Below are 15,502 nucleotides of genomic sequence, written 5' to 3' on the forward strand. Positions count from 1 at the left end.
GAAAAAACAGGGGCGTTTTTACATTTCTCCGAAGATTGACCATTCAGCCTAAAGGAACGGATCGAGAGGTCAAAACGGTTATTGTTGAAAGTTCCAAGGGATGTTATTACTTTTTAGCAGTGTTGTTTCAAGTCACCTCATGTGGTTACTTATAGCAGTTTGGTAGCGTATTTCAGTGGACCTTTTACAAATTGTGTTTTTTTTATTTTTTCTCTGGCAGACTTGATGGATGTCCAGACTGAAAGGACTGGTCATAAGGACACTGGAAGCGCGTGACATAGACCATTGACTCGGGTCAGGATGTAGCTAAATATGTTAACCTAGGTTACAATGCATGATATGACAGAATTTTGTTCTATTTGAATTTATGAAGCTTAATTATTTTTAATTTAATTTTGGGGATCTGAATTTTAATGTTCGAATATGAGCAACCTGAATTTCTGAGCCTTGAATGTTTAGATCAGATTTTTTTTTTTACATAGAAATACATTCACATTTAAATTTTTAAGAGGTGAATTCAATACCAACAAATTCGGTGGTGTTTAAATTTCAATATTAAGTATTATATTAAGTATTCAATGCCTTTTAAAATTCAAAGCATAATGTCACTGATTTGCTTCCATATGATTCTGTCCCTTGACTTGAGAGAGAATTTGTTGTTTGGATGACAGGTGATGTCATCACTCTTAGCGAGTCTCTAAATTTGGTGTGATGAAAGCAGGAGCAGGTAAAAATCTTCCCTCCGAAGCAGGAGACTGATACTATGCCCCAAGGTTTTTTGGGGAGATATAGGTTCATTTAAATTGTATACAGTACGGTAGTTGGATGATCAATTATTTTGACTCTTGTAATGGATTATTGTGATGATTGAGCTTTTCCCTGTGGTTGGACCTGGGTAGAATTATACAAGGATTGTCAGGGACAATTGGATCATGACTCGTTTGGGAACATTGTGTTTCTTGAGTGCAGGGCAGTGACATCATGGTTCGGTCTTGTCTATTGGGGCCAAATCATAACCAAAGGTGGTCGGTAATGTTGCGCAACCCAAACACGCAGTTGAGTGAGAGTGACACATAGCTCACCTAGAAACGCTGAGATGACAAAAAGTGAGAAGCGTGGGCCTGGTTTCATTCAGCGCCTGTTGACAGGCAGAAAGCAAACGTCTCAGATCGTTCCTTGTGAACGGGGGTGTCTTAACGTGTGCGTCGGGACAGCTGAGTCGAAATGTCTGCATTCAACGCTTAAAATAGAGACCAAATATTCACATGTTCCAGCCCTGCCGGCTTGCTCAGCGATACACGTAAATGGTATATCGCCCAGTGTGTAACTTAGAAGCGAGCGCACTGGCCGACGAAAGACATTGTAGGACTGCAAGTGGATACCATGTATACAACCACAAGAAGATGTGGCTAAAATTAGCTGCTACATTATAGACCGTGAAGGGTTAAAGATCACGCATGGTCTTGACTGTGTGCTGGTATTTGTAGCTCAGTTGCCACTCTGCATGCCGATTCATCTTGAGGGACAAGACTCCTTCTGAAACAGATAGCCCCCTCCCTCCCTCCGTCCCTCTCTCCCTCCCTCCGTCCCTCTCTCCCTCTCTCTCTCCCTCCGTCCCCAACCCGCTCCTCGTTTCACCCCCCTCCCAAACCAAAGGCCTTAGCAGGTGATCCTCTAAGTCGAGGGCAAGCAGTCGGCAACGCCCCCCCTCTCGAGAAAGCGATCTATGCTGATCCCTTCCAGTGAAGCTGCCAGAGGCTTCTCTACACAACCTATAGATACAGCAGGAGCAGTGTCCTGGACGCCACTGTCACACACACGATTCCCCCCGTCTGGGTCCCGCACAGTCCTACGCTGGCAGATCTCCTCTCCGAGCCCGGGTCAGACATGAGCTCTAAGCCCAAGATGGAGTTCAAGGGCGCGCACCAGGCGTTCACGAGCCGCTGGAAGAAGACTGACGACACCATGTGCATGCACAGCATGTCCTTCCATCTGCTGCACGCCATGAGGAACGAGTTCTTCGCCAGCTACCTGTACCTGCTGGAGCAGACCCCTCTGGGTAAGGAGGGCTGGGGAAGGGAGGGATCCAGAAATCCTCCCCTCTTCTCGGGGGGATGATCCGAGCGACACAGAGGGTATGGATGGGTGTGAGGGGGTGTGTGCTCAGCAACATTTCATATGCAAAGTCTCAAAGCTGTGTATTCAGAAATGTGTATTCCAAATATTTTGAAATACTGGTTATCGCACAAGCGGGATAGAGAAATTATAGTTTGCCATGTCACAAACTTAAGAATTAATGTTATTGCATTGCTGCTTCTGCTGTAATTCCAACAGTATTGTACTGACTGAAAGCCATTGACCAGTAGAATACTATAATACAGTAAGTCCTATAAATGTTGTGGTATGTTGAGTGTGAAAGCTCTAACCCTCTCCTGTCGTTGAGTGGAAGATTCATTACAGTCAGATTATTTACAACTTGCAGCCATGAATTTTAATGAGATGCATAAAATGTATCTTTCATGTCTTCATAAACGTTAACCAGACAATCCCTTAATATGTCCTGCTGAATATTTTATGGGAATTTTTATAAGTAGCTTTACTTGACTTCCGATGCTAGGATTTTTCGACAGTCACACAAATACATGATCTGGTTGTGTGGCCATGTTCTTTGGTGAGATAACACAAAAGTATTCATGTCAAAGATAAAAAGGTACACAGGCTGGTAATACTATCCACCCCACTATTTGCGTGACCCAATTAAGAGTGACGAAGAGCAAGTAATCTGTCGACAGGCATTTTATTTGGCAGAGAGACACAAGTATCCCACCCCCTCTCACTTTTTCTTCATATCGCTTCGTTAATCCATCCCTGTGTTTCTATACTTATCCTCCTTCTGAAAGCCTTCTTCAGGAGTCACATGACTACATTTGTTGAACACCAGCCCAGGATCAGAATAACGTCCTTCCCCTGTGACAAACCCGACGCCTTAAAGCTCCAAAAAACGTTTCTAGGCCAGCGTATCATTTGACCCTGCACGTACGATCGGGATGCCCGCAATGCCCGGGCTTTTAACCCTAGATTGTCTGGCTGCGACTGTCTAATCCATCTTGTTGACCCTCGGTCCTGTGTGATGTGTTGAGCATTGTGGAGAGGGTCCAACTGGCTCTGCAACGCTTCATAATAAAGGAGCAATGTTGCGTCATGCATAAATTGTGCTACTGCACATCTTATCTCTCCCCTGCCCCCCCCTCCCCCCTGCCTCCCCGCCTCTCCCCTCCCCCCCTTCTCGACCTCCACTCACTGAGTGTGTCACTCCCACCTGGAGAAACATGTCGATTCTTTAACCCTTGTGCTGCCTTCGGGTGACATGACCCAAAGGTTCATAACGAACCACCGTTGTGTTTACCCAATTTTACCCAATACAAAAAAATTAAATCTTTGAACTTTCTCAATGTGGGGGGTCTGAGACAGCCCAACGGTTAAAAGAAAATGCTTCACGTTTTTTTATGCGGTAAAGTTGTCGCAATACGACGGTGGGTCACAATGACTGATGGGTCAGAATGACCCGAAGATAACACAAGGGTTAAGACTTATTTAAAGCTTACAATCGAGACAACTCAAGAGGCTCATATAAATGAACTCAAATATAAAAAGCTCCCAAATAAGTAAAAATCTCACCTTGACAGAAAGGCAATATCTTCCGATTTTGGTGATAACGAAGTCTCATGTATCCATATAGCCGATGACAGTCCTCACATATGAAGGGCATAGATGTTGTTTCAGTATTTACACAGCTCATTAGCTAAGTGGAAAACTGGTAAATATAACTTAAGGATATTGATACATACCCCATCTCTCGCTGAGCTTACAATGCACAAGTGTTCTCTTATTTATAGGCATCGTTTAATCTAATTACCTTAATGCATCGTATTCCGGAGGGTCAACTCTGGTGGTCACTACACAGTCACAGGTTATAATCTCCCATCCTGCCCACCTGCTTCTCCTGAGTGACCTTTGACCTGTTGTACCTTCCGTGTCTCCTTCCTAGTCAAGCTCTACGCCGTCACCTGTGAATACATCAAGGGGGAGAAGCAGTTCTATTACCGGGCGCAGAAGTTCTACGAGGATGTCCCCGCTACGGAGGAGGGCATGTTGGGGGATTTCGTGGAGATCTGCCACGTGGATCTGGAAGGTTCCAGGCGATTTCTCAGCAGGTTTATGGTAGGTGTCGCCGTTCACTGTCTCAGCCATCTGCTTGGGGCTTGAAATGCACGTCAACAGACATGAGTCATCATCTGAATGTCTGTTTTCCCGTGGATACTGCAGTCATCGATGCCCTAGAGACCAAGAGTAAGGATTGGTGCCAGAGTCTATTTCTGGCCTCATCTTGAATCGAGTCTTGATGGTATTAAAATACTTCCCCCTTGTGCACAAAGAGAAATACCCCAGGTTCTAGAACTGTCCCTGATGGTCTACTGGACTTGCTGCCGACTCTGTGTAAATAAACCGACTGCAGACCCAGCTGACTTCTAGCTATGAATCTGTCCTGTACCCTGAGCAAATATTACACTTGCATAATGCACAATACACACTCACACAAACGGAAAGAGGCAGCAGGCTCGATACACAGCCACGTGTCTGTACACCGTGCAAATTGGCAAATAAGAAAGTGTTGTGAGTGTTTTACTGCAGTTATTTCAGTTGAGGAGAGTGGCTGTGTGTGTGTGTGTGTGTGTTCACGGGTACTGTGCTGCATGCATGTGTTGATTCAAGAGAATGTCTGTGTCGTTACGGTCGTGTTATTTTTAGGGCCCATTCTGATGGAGCTTTAATTCTGAGCCGTGAGGTTTTTGGCAGTTTAAAATAACGGCAGTATGGAATGCATAGGATGGACACAGGCTTAAATCATAATGCTTATGTAAACACTGTGTACAAATGGAACACTGTAGAAGGTAGCATGCTTTGACTGCTACTGTCCAGTCCAGTGCACTGCAACCTAGCATGATGTGGCTTTGAAACCAGCCTAGCTGTGAAAGGCTCTGTTCATGTAATCTAACCCCATCCATCTCTCCATCCATCACTACTCTGGCCCCATGCTGGCTTTGGAACATGCGAGGGCAGATCCAATGGACACTCATCGCCGTGTCCCCCTACACTGATCCGATCAGGGTTGCCAGATCTTGACTCAAATCCCCCTCAGCTCTGACAAAATGCCAAAGACCATCTACCTTACACGTATTGCATTACACACCGTCTATACTAACGATCCTTTGAAACGTTATATAAAGCGTTGCACAGCCAAGGTTTTTTTTTTTGGAGTTGTCTGTCCATGTTCCGCTGTTTTTCAAGGCGCTTGTTTATTGCGCAAGGACATTCCAAAGCCGTAAAACAATTTCTGCTCTAAAAGTAAGCGTTCATATATTCCTCTAAAACTGCTAGCGCTAGTGAAAAGTGTCTAGGCCCTAAAGTTGACAACTACATTAAAATCGAGCACAGCGGGGAGATTTCAAGTGCACACAGGTCAAACTGAGGTACATGATAGCGCAGCAATACGGCAGTAATTCACCTCACCAGGAAGAGTCTTCTAACAAGCATAGAAGTCCATCGGGCCCCATTTTTCATCCAATCACAGATCGGTTGGGCCCCCTGAACTCCCCTCATTCCCAGAGGGGAGAGAAGTGAGGTCAGCACGCACAATACAAAAAGAGGAAAAAGCACTCAGATTCCAGTAAGGCATCCGTCGCTCGGGGTCAGAGTTCACGGATTCCTGAACCTGAGGGAAGACTGCTCTTTGTTGCTAGGGGATACATAAAAACATGTTTTGATTACGGTAACAGCCAGCAGGTAACACAACATTCACAACCTTGTTTTTTTGCGTGTTGTGCTTCAGATTTGACATGCATGCCACATTGTACTTGACCATGTGTGTGTGTGTGTGTGTGTCCAGGGGCCTGACAAGGCTGGTACAAAGTGTGCCCTGGACTGTGGCTGTGGGATCGGACGCGTATCCAAGGGAGTCCTCCTCCCGCTGTTCGAGACCATCGAGATGGCGGACATGACAGAGGAGTTCCTGCTGCACGCCCACGAAGAGTACCTGGGCGCCGACGCGGACCGCGTGGAGACCTACTACTGCTACAACCTGCAGGAGCTCTGCCCGCCCCTCAAGAAATACGACGTCATCTGGATGCAGTGGGTCGCATGTGAGTCTTCGGAAAATTCTCTGGTGTGTCTTCGAGTTTCTCTCATCTCCCACCCCTTGAGGGTGGGAGCCATCCACTTGAGGGGGGGTCAGGTGGCTGAGCGGTTAGGCAATCGGCCTATTAATCAGAAGGTTGCCGGCCGAATCGATTCCCGACCGTGCAAAATGACGTTGTGTCCTTGGGCAAGGCACTTCACCCTACTTGCCTCGGGGAGAATGTCCCTGTACTTATTGTAAGTCGCTCTGGATAAGAGCGTCTGCTAAATGTAAAATGTCAATCTCTCAGGTTCCTCCCGTCGCTTTCTGGGTTTGTTGACCGAACTCTGTCACTCTCAGTAGATGTCTGACATCATAGGGTACGAAAACTGTAAACGCGATGGAGGAAAAGCAGAGGGCGACGTAGACATTGGTCCCTCTCTGGTTCTGATTGGTTGAGATCAGAGTCCTCTCTTCCTGCTCTCCAGGTCACCTGACCGACAAGGACCTGATGAAGTTCCTGATGCGGTGCAAGAAGAGCCTCCGTCCAAACGGAGTGATCATCATGAAGGAAAACATGGCTCGCAAAGGATCCAAACTGGACCCCGTCGACAGCAGCCTCATCCGACACCTGGACATCATGAAGAACATCATCTTCAGAGCTGGGTTGGAGGTCCTGGCGGTGGAGAAGCAAGAAGGGTTTCCGGACGCCATCGTGCCTGTGTGGATGGTTGCCATGAAGTAGCGCAGAAACATCGCAGACCTGTTAGCATAGTTGGCATGCGACCACACACACTTTTCAAACACACACTCGGACACTGATACAGGACGTAACTAGACATGTACCAACCCTTCCGCTTCAAGATGTGTAAATATTGAGACTGAACTTTTTGTAAGTAAGTATTTGTTTTATACCTTCGCCAGTAATATTTCATGTTTAGACCTAGATTTTTTACTGACGTGCTTTGTCGTGTAGGTTTGTGTGTACAATACAGATGTTCCATTGTTTTAGGCCAGTGTAGGAATTTTGAGACAAAAACCTTGCATTTATGGATGTTTGGTGCAACATGTTTTGCTGTCATTAAATGCAGCACCAACATGGACTGGTGCCGTTGTTTTCCATGGTCATTGCTGGGCCATGAAAGGAGAGATGTATTTTGTAAAGTAATTCTGTGTTCCGTCACCATATGGAGGTAGTTCTGCGATTCAGTCTTTCAGCAATTATGTTTTTCATTCTGTGCTGCAAACAAAAGTTAATAGGATTATGGATGGGTAATCATAGCTGGCCATTTTAATCATGTCTGTTACGTAAACATTGGCTAGTTTCCCTCCACATTACATCCACCTCTAGCCAACAACTAAGCTGCTATCTTACCCAAGGCAGACAGAGATAATTGAGATCCTCTCAAATGGTTACGATAATTCTCTTAAGTATTATTTTTTGCCTCTAAATAACGGTAGAAGAACCACATTGTTTAGGTTAATGACTTTCAGCTGGGGCCCTGAAATGGACGTATGTGTGTGTCGGGGAGGGGGGGTTATTTCCTGGTTTTGACGGACAGTACTGGCTTTCATATCTTCTCTGGCATTGGTTCAGACCTGTCAGATGCTGTCTGCATATAACACATCCAGGAGTCCCCTCAAATATTCTGTTTGCGTGCGTAACCACTCCACGAGAGCGGCTTTGAGCTCAACACAAATGGAAAAGGAGTTGTTCTTCCCCAAGCCTGTGCCTGTATGAAAGGATAGTTTGTCAATGAGGACAAGGCCCCTTGGAAAAGTCCTAAATTAACAACGTGTTGAAGGCAAGATGGCGTGTGATGAACTGGGTAAATGGCGTGCTCCCTCGTCAGAATGAGTCTTTTGAGAAGAGGGGGGGGGGGGGGGGTCGACTACAGACATTTTCCACATCCCGTATGAATTATAGATCAAAATGCCCCAAAGTTAAACTTGTACATGTAATTTTCACGGCAAATAGCAACCAAATGTGCTGTCACCTTTTCAGCAGTGGTTAGTGTCCCTGACACTCATGGCTATCATGCCTAATACTTCTCAATGTCTTCCATCGCGCCCCAAAAGCAGTTTGAATATATTAGCTGAACTAACACTAATGTGTCCAGTCACGTCAGAAACTCAGAGGAATGGGCTTGGGTTCAGACTGAGTATATCTTACAAACATAGACAAGAGAGAAGGGGGGGTGAGATCTACTGACAAAAATCATGTTTGGGGAAGCTGAGATTACTCGGGGGGGGGGGGGGGGGGTTAAACATATAAGAATTGTTCCAGCCCCCCCCAAAACCATTTTTTAAAAGGGAAATCTGGCAACACATGCAATGGGGAACGACAATATAATGCTATGCGATATCCATGCCACTATCCAAATGAAAATCTTGAGTTAATTTCAACCACAGAGCAAGAAGATGGGTTCGCGGTCAGGCTATATCTTGGTATGAATATGACGGAAGAACAGAAAGCAGGTCTACAGAGCCCACACTGCTGGGGCTTTGATGCAGAATAGAGTGGGCCTTTGTGGGCTTCATAGAGGACAGAAACCTCAGTCTCTGGAGCCAGGATGCTTTCAACCAGAGAGAGAGAGGGAGGGAGAGGGAGGGAGGAGGAGAGAGAGGGAGGGAGAGAGAGCGAGGGAGGAGGAGAGAGAGGGAGGAGGAGGAGAGAGAGGGAGGGAGAGAGAGGGAGGGAGAGAGAGGGAGGGAGGAGGAGAGAGATGTACAGAGAGTGAGTGGCACAGAGAGTGATATAAAGAAACAGAGAGAGAGGGAGAAAGAGAAAGAGAGTAATATGGAGAGAAACAGCAGGAGAGACAGAAAGAGAGAGAATCAGAGAGAGAGAGAGAGAGAGACAGAAAGAGAGAGACAGAGAGAGACACATGGAAGTTTGCCTTCCAGGGAAAAATCCTACCCAAAGAATGTGCTTCATATTCATCTCCTCTTCCCTGTAAATCATGTTACAAAAAAAGAAAACCCAAGAACAGATCTGGTGATTTTGGGCCGTCCCTTCTTCTCATCACGAGAACCAACCGTGTTTCGACCATAAACGCTCTCAGCATGCTGCCTGTCCGAGAGCGGCTGAAACCTCATTCTGCCCGTCAGCTGAAAGGGTAGGGATTGGTTACACACACTTTTTATAGGACCCTCTGCATGTGATCTTCACATGCAGAGGTGCCTGGTATCAGGTGCCGCTGACATGAAGCTCTGATGCCAGGCCAAACAAACAGTGGATGCATCCCAGCATCCTGACTGGCGAAAAAGTACCTCTTCACAGTCAAGTCTCCTCTCCCTCATCTCCGACTGAAAAACATGTTTCTAAGGAGGACGACTGGGATGAGGGGGGGGGGGGGGGATTGGGGGGGGGTGGTTTCAGCGAATCGTTTGACCTCGTTCATGAGCAAAGTGACGGAAAGTATTGCTCACAACAAAACAAGCGAGTTGTTTCCCCATCTGCATCTGGCCTGGATGGATTGGACGGGGGTAGGATGGGGGCGGTCAGGTTGTGTGACTGCGGGGTGAACCGGAGCGGTGATTCACCGTGACTGAGGCTGGGTCACGTCAGGCAGGCCCGGCGTGGACTTGGCTCCAGGTCCAGGCAGGGCAGAGCCAGGTTCTGGGGCCTGGGGGGGCCAGGGGGGGCCAGAGAGACTCACTGCAGCTGCAACATCCGGACGCAGTGTGTGGCAATGAGTGTGTGTGTGCCTGTGTGTGTGTGTGTGTGCCTGTGTGTGTGTGCCTCTGTGTGTGTGTGTGCCTCTGTGTGTGGGTGGAAATAATAGGTAGATAGGTACTTTATTAATCCCAAGGGGAAATTGCAGCATTGCCGCAGTCGAGATAACAAGACGTGCGTCATCCCATTAATAACAAGACAAAGCACACAAGTGCAAGGTTTATCAGGGCGGGGGGGGTCCCCCCTGCGAGGTGAGTGGGGGTAAAGGGGGGCTGGGAGAAAGTCAGATGTGCAAATACACGCATTAATTCACTCTAATTTGGTGTAACAAACACCTTATTTCATTACACTGAGCAAAGTTTTAAGAGTGGAACCACCCAATTAGATTCAAATGGCAGGCTGATCGCCCTGTGTTATTCTGGTAGTCTGTTGCCTGAAAACATGTGGAGCATGTTCGTGGACCCTGTTGCTGTGTGCTCATTGCCCCTGCAAACCCAATCCCTCATGCTGGTTTCAATTCCATAACCTTTCAGATCACGGTATAATGAGTCCAAATGGCTCGCACATGCACATTATGCCCCGTCGAATAATTTTTCCACCGAACCAATTTACCCCCATGATTAAATACTTTTTTTTGTAAAGAGAAGAGAGCCAGATGAAGTATTGTTTTTTTAAGCGTGTGTGTGAGAGTGAGTGTGTGTGTGTGAGTGTGTGTGTGTTTGTTTAGAGGGTATGATGGTGTATGTTTGTGTTTGTGAGTGTGTAGAAGGTGGGTATGCACTGAATGTTTATGTATATTTTGTGGTGCTTCTGAGAAGCCTTTTCTGGTGTGTGTTTCGGTGTGTGTTTCGGTGTGTGTTGTAATGTATTCTTGCAAGGGGGTGCAGGAACAGGGCCCAGTGCCGGGGCCATTAGCTGTTGTAGGAAAGCTCGGGGGACCTGAGAGAGAGACTGCTTTAACGGCAGGTATTTCCTGTCTCTTGATCTTGGGAGGCAGAGCTCTCTCTGCCGGTGGGGGTTCAACTTTCATAACAAGTTGAGGTTTGATGCCAACAGTTTATTATTCAATTTTATTTAGTACACTAGGGGGGGAGGGGGTATATTGGTGCAAGAGAAGAGGCGACAGCCAAAAGGTCTTTCACTCTCTCGTTATTCTTTCACTCTCCTCACTCCTTTCTTCTTTTTTCTCTCTTTCTTCTCCCACTCTCTTCTCTCTCTCTTCTCTCTCTCTTCTCTCTCTCTCTCGCTTGTCTCTCTATCTTCTCGCTCTTCTCTCTCTCTTCTCTCTTCTCTCTCTCTTTTCTCTCTCTTCCCCCTCTCTTGTCTCTCTCTCTCTTCTCTCTCTCTCTTCTCCCTCTTGTCTCTCTCTCTCTCTCTTCTCCCTCTCTTGTCTCTCTCTCTCTCTTCTCCCTCTCTTGTCTCTCTCTCTCTCTTGTCTCTCTCTTCTCTCTCCTCTCTCTCATGGTTTAGAGCCTCTCTGTATTCCACAAGCTGGAGGAGGGAGTTTGGGTTTCTTCGCTGTGAGGAAAACAGGATGTGAGTTTTTAAGACCACACTAAAGGGCTTTATGACGGAGGGAGACATTGTTCAGACGTGTTCCTCAGCATGTATACAAGGAGAACGTTGAAACACCCCAGTGCTTCAGATGAGAGGTGGATTTATTGGACTCACATGGGTGACATTTTTTTGTCAAACCTAATAGTAATTTGCTCCTCATTTGGGCTGACTGATTTAAGGGGAGAGTACAGTGAGGAGTAATTGGTTTGAGGGAAAAAGCACAGCGTTGCATTTCTTTAGGCCTGAGACCAACCCCATAGTGACTTACTTGGTGGGTGATGTGTACTGCAAGTTAAATGTATGATTTTCTCATTCAAATCTTAAATGTAATGTGAAGACCACGATTTATATTTTCAGTTAGAAACCAGTTAGAAACAGGGTTTTAGATGAGTTTCTACAAAATATTAGTTTATAAACACACACACAAAACTGGAACATATTGCCCAAAAATCTATGTAGTCAACGGTACCAAGCATCAGCAGAGTAGCTTACGTAACTGCCTTTTACATCAGCACCAGACAGAGGTAATCCATCACACTTCTCATCTCAATCATCACACAATTTATAGTCTTGGGAAATTTCTCCTCCATGTGTTTGGGATAGAAACTTAGAACTTGATCTAAGCCACATTGCGAGCCAATCGTGACCTTGAATGGCACAAGTATAGTACGGGATTGAAGCAATACAGTGGTGTCAAAATACTACCGACACATCACTCTGTGTGACGCTGTGCAGAGGGATTCTGAGGGGAACGCAGGGGATAGGGCAGTCCTACTAATTTGAAGCCAGTTGAACAATTTTATGAACTAGGCTGTGAAATATGACTTTAATAATGGTTACAAATGGCAGCGCGGCCGTCTGGGGGCGAGGCTATGGCGGGAATAACGTGTGGAAAATGAAAAAGTCAAATTCCAACCCGGTCTCACCACCGCCACCTTGGCAAACAAACGCTGTTAATGAAATGTGAAAATAGTTGCGGGTGCGTCGACGACGGGCATGGCGAAAACCAGCTCCATAAACTCATGATTAAATCTTTGTCCCTGCGGTGTGCGGGCTTAATTCCATAAAGACAACTGCTTTGCTTTGGTGGCTGCCCTGAACAGTACAGCTCCAGGGACGAACAGACAGACAAATCTAACAGCCACGTCTGCTGAGATTTAACTGGTGCCACTGCACGGTTTTAACGGGATCCTCGCCCCATGTGATGGCCTTGCTGTCCCTCTACTACCCCTGCCCTGTGGTAGGATATTAAATTACCCTCAAATATAAAACACAGCGTTAAAAACAGAGATTTTTTTTATTTGTTTTGTTTTCTTTGCTACTATATTTAGACCAAACATGGCAATGTATTTATCAACAAACAAGAATCAAGTGGGAGACTTATTGATGTAGGATTGTGATGCCCTTTTTAGAACATTATTGTGCTTCTTGCCAATATTATTCACAACAAAAATAACTCTGGCAGCCATGTTGATGCAGAAGCATAATTGCAATGAGTCAAACATGATTTTTTTTAAATGAAGATCCCATCTTAACAGATGCCAGACTTTGAGTGGACATCTGTCCAAGCAGTAGTACTAAGACAAGTCTTGAAATCCTGCTCATTCCCAGCGAGAGTTCCCAATTCAACAACTCCACTTGCAGTCCGTTCCTGGGAAAGAGTTAAGAGATGTTGTTCATTGTCACATGACATTACGAATACTGACAGAACCTGACACCCTCTCTCCTCCTCCCCAGCCCCCCCTCCCTACCTCCCTCCCTCCCAACCTCCCCCACCCCCCAACCCACCAGCCCCCAAACCCACCAGGCCCCAGCCCCCAAACCCCAGCCCCACACATCTTGCCTGCAGATGTGGCAAAACCACAAACACTTCAAAGTGCCTTCCCTCAGACCAGCCTCGTACCCTGACGCCAACTGTAAATGTCCTGGACACGGCGCACGGAAAATATTAAACCCCCTCGCAACGGCCGCGCAGACATCTAAAACCCCCACAAAAACACTTAATGAGTCATCGTCCCGCGCTGCAACAGCACAGGAGTCTTCCCTGCAGTCGGCAGGGGGTCTGGACGTCTGGGTCCATCACTTTATCAGACGTCCACCTGGATGGAGAGAGGAGCAGCGGCCCGCTGCAGGGCGGGGAGTCAGGGGGGCGGGCGGGGGGGGGGGGGAGCACTGCATCATGAAACTAAAGCTGGTTGGATTCATGAGAGAGAAGTCTTGAGGGAGAAAGAGTTGGAAAGAGAAACAGTGTGGAAGAATAGGCTGGGCGAGTGTACAGGGAGAGGGAGGGAGAGAGAGAGGGAGAGAGGGAGAGAGACAGAGAGAGACAGAGAGACAGAGAGACAGAGAGACAGAGAAAGACGCCTCTGGTGATGAATGCGATGGTAAATAGTGTTTGTACAGAAGGTCTCAAGGCCTCTCCTTCAGTGCCTCCCATGAACTTGGTTAGATAATTATATAATTGCTCTGGGCCCTTAAAGCACTCCTAAACACACACACACGTGCACACACACACACACACACACACACTGGTGGGCTGGTGATTGGGAGCCACTGGCCCACATGCTCACAGACATTCTCATGGAAGATGAAATACACTGGGGGTCCCACAGGGCCGCTGAGAAGGGGAAACATGGCTGAGGCTTCTCTGATTCCACATCCCCAGGAACTCTGACCTCCAGCCTAGAAACCAAAACAAAATCCCCCTCTTCCCCGCCAAGCCAGCACAACAGGAAGATGGGGTCTGGAGGAGGGAGGAGAGGGAGAGGGGGAGAGGGAGGGAGAACAATGGAGGCTCTCTCTTTTCTGAGACGGGCTCTTTTTGACAGCTACAGGCTTTTGTTCTGAAGAAAAAAGGGGCAATGCTTTACAAGTGTGCCAGACATTGTATCCTGTCGTGTGTTTCTCATGGAAGATCATCGGTGTTGAGGGCTAATATCAAAGTTTGTACTGCCCCCAGGGACAAACAGCAGGGATCAACAGACAGTATGAAACTCTGACCACTTTTATGTTCTTATTTGACCCGACAGAGAGTATGTGTGTGCGTGTGTAACATGTGGAAAGATGTGCCTGTTTGTTTGTTTACCCGCGTTGTGTGCAAGGACATTCGTGCCTACGTGTGTGTGCGTGCGATGCGAGTGTGGACGTCCTGGCGTGGCGTGAGGGAGCGTGTGTGTTGCGTGAGTGAGTGTGTGTGTGTGTGTACGGCATGACTGCGTGTGTGTGTACGGCATGACTGTGTGTGTGTGTGTGTACGGCATGACTGTGTGTGTGTGTGTACGGCATGACTGTGTGTGTGTACGGCATGACTGTGTGTGTGTGTACGGCATGACTGCGTGTGTGTGTGTGTGTGTACGGCATGACTGCGTGTGTGTGTGTGTGTACGGCATGACTGCGTGTGTGTGTGTGTGTGTGTGTGTGTGTGTGTGTGTGTGTATGGCATGACTGTGTGTGTGTGTGTGTGTATGGCATGACTGTGTGTGTGTGTGTGTTTACGGCATGACTGCGTGTGTGTGTGTGTGTACGGCATGACTGCGTGTGTGTGTGTGTACGGCATGACTGCGTGTGTGTGTGTGTGTGTATTGCATGACTGTGTGTGTGTGTGTGTATGGCATGACTGCGTGTGTGTGTGTGTGTGTATGGCATGACTGCGCATGTGTGTGTGTGTGTGTGTGTGTGTGTAGGGGCGGTTGCTCAGCAGCTGGATGGATGAGGTGTGATCCATACCTCATGCTGCTATGACAGAGGAGCAGCCAGAGAGCAGGGCAGCGACTCACAGACCTACTCTCACACCATCCCTCATGCTGGGCCGGCAGGGGCGCCGGGCTCTGGGGCCTGGCCTGGCCAGGGGCGCCGGGCTCTGGGGCCTGGCCAGGAGTCTGGCTTAACCCCATTAGCTCGGAGAACGGCACGGCGTATTTGTTTTCGAACACGGTCGGATTCGAAACACCCGTCCAGATCTACGTGTTTCCAATATCGGGCGATGAGATCTGCTCGTAAATGTTTTACGATACAAATGCAATTCAAATCCTATTACAAAGTTGTGTGTGTGTGTGTTGCGTGTGTGCCTATTACAAACTTGTGTGTGTGTT

At 47.3% G+C, this 15,502-nt stretch overlaps 1 protein-coding gene across 1 annotated transcript; it reads left to right on the forward strand.

Annotated features, from left to right (window-relative positions):
• The first annotated feature begins 1,723 nt into the window (after nt 1–1,723).
• Nucleotides 1,724–7,289, forward strand: ntmt2 (N-terminal Xaa-Pro-Lys N-methyltransferase). Its single transcript, XM_067230545.1, has 4 exons — nt 1,724–2,059; nt 4,049–4,221; nt 5,948–6,200; nt 6,664–7,289. Exons 1-4 carry the CDS (start codon nt 1,888–1,890, stop codon nt 6,918–6,920), a joined length of 855 nt encoding a protein of 284 aa, XP_067086646.1. The 5' UTR covers nt 1,724–1,887; the 3' UTR covers nt 6,921–7,289.
• The last annotated feature ends 8,213 nt before the right edge of the window (nt 7,290–15,502 follow it).

This window comes from Osmerus mordax, chromosome 27 (assembly GCF_038355195.1).
Source record: "Osmerus mordax isolate fOsmMor3 chromosome 27, fOsmMor3.pri, whole genome shotgun sequence".
NCBI lineage: Eukaryota > Metazoa > Chordata > Actinopteri > Osmeriformes > Osmeridae > Osmerus > Osmerus mordax.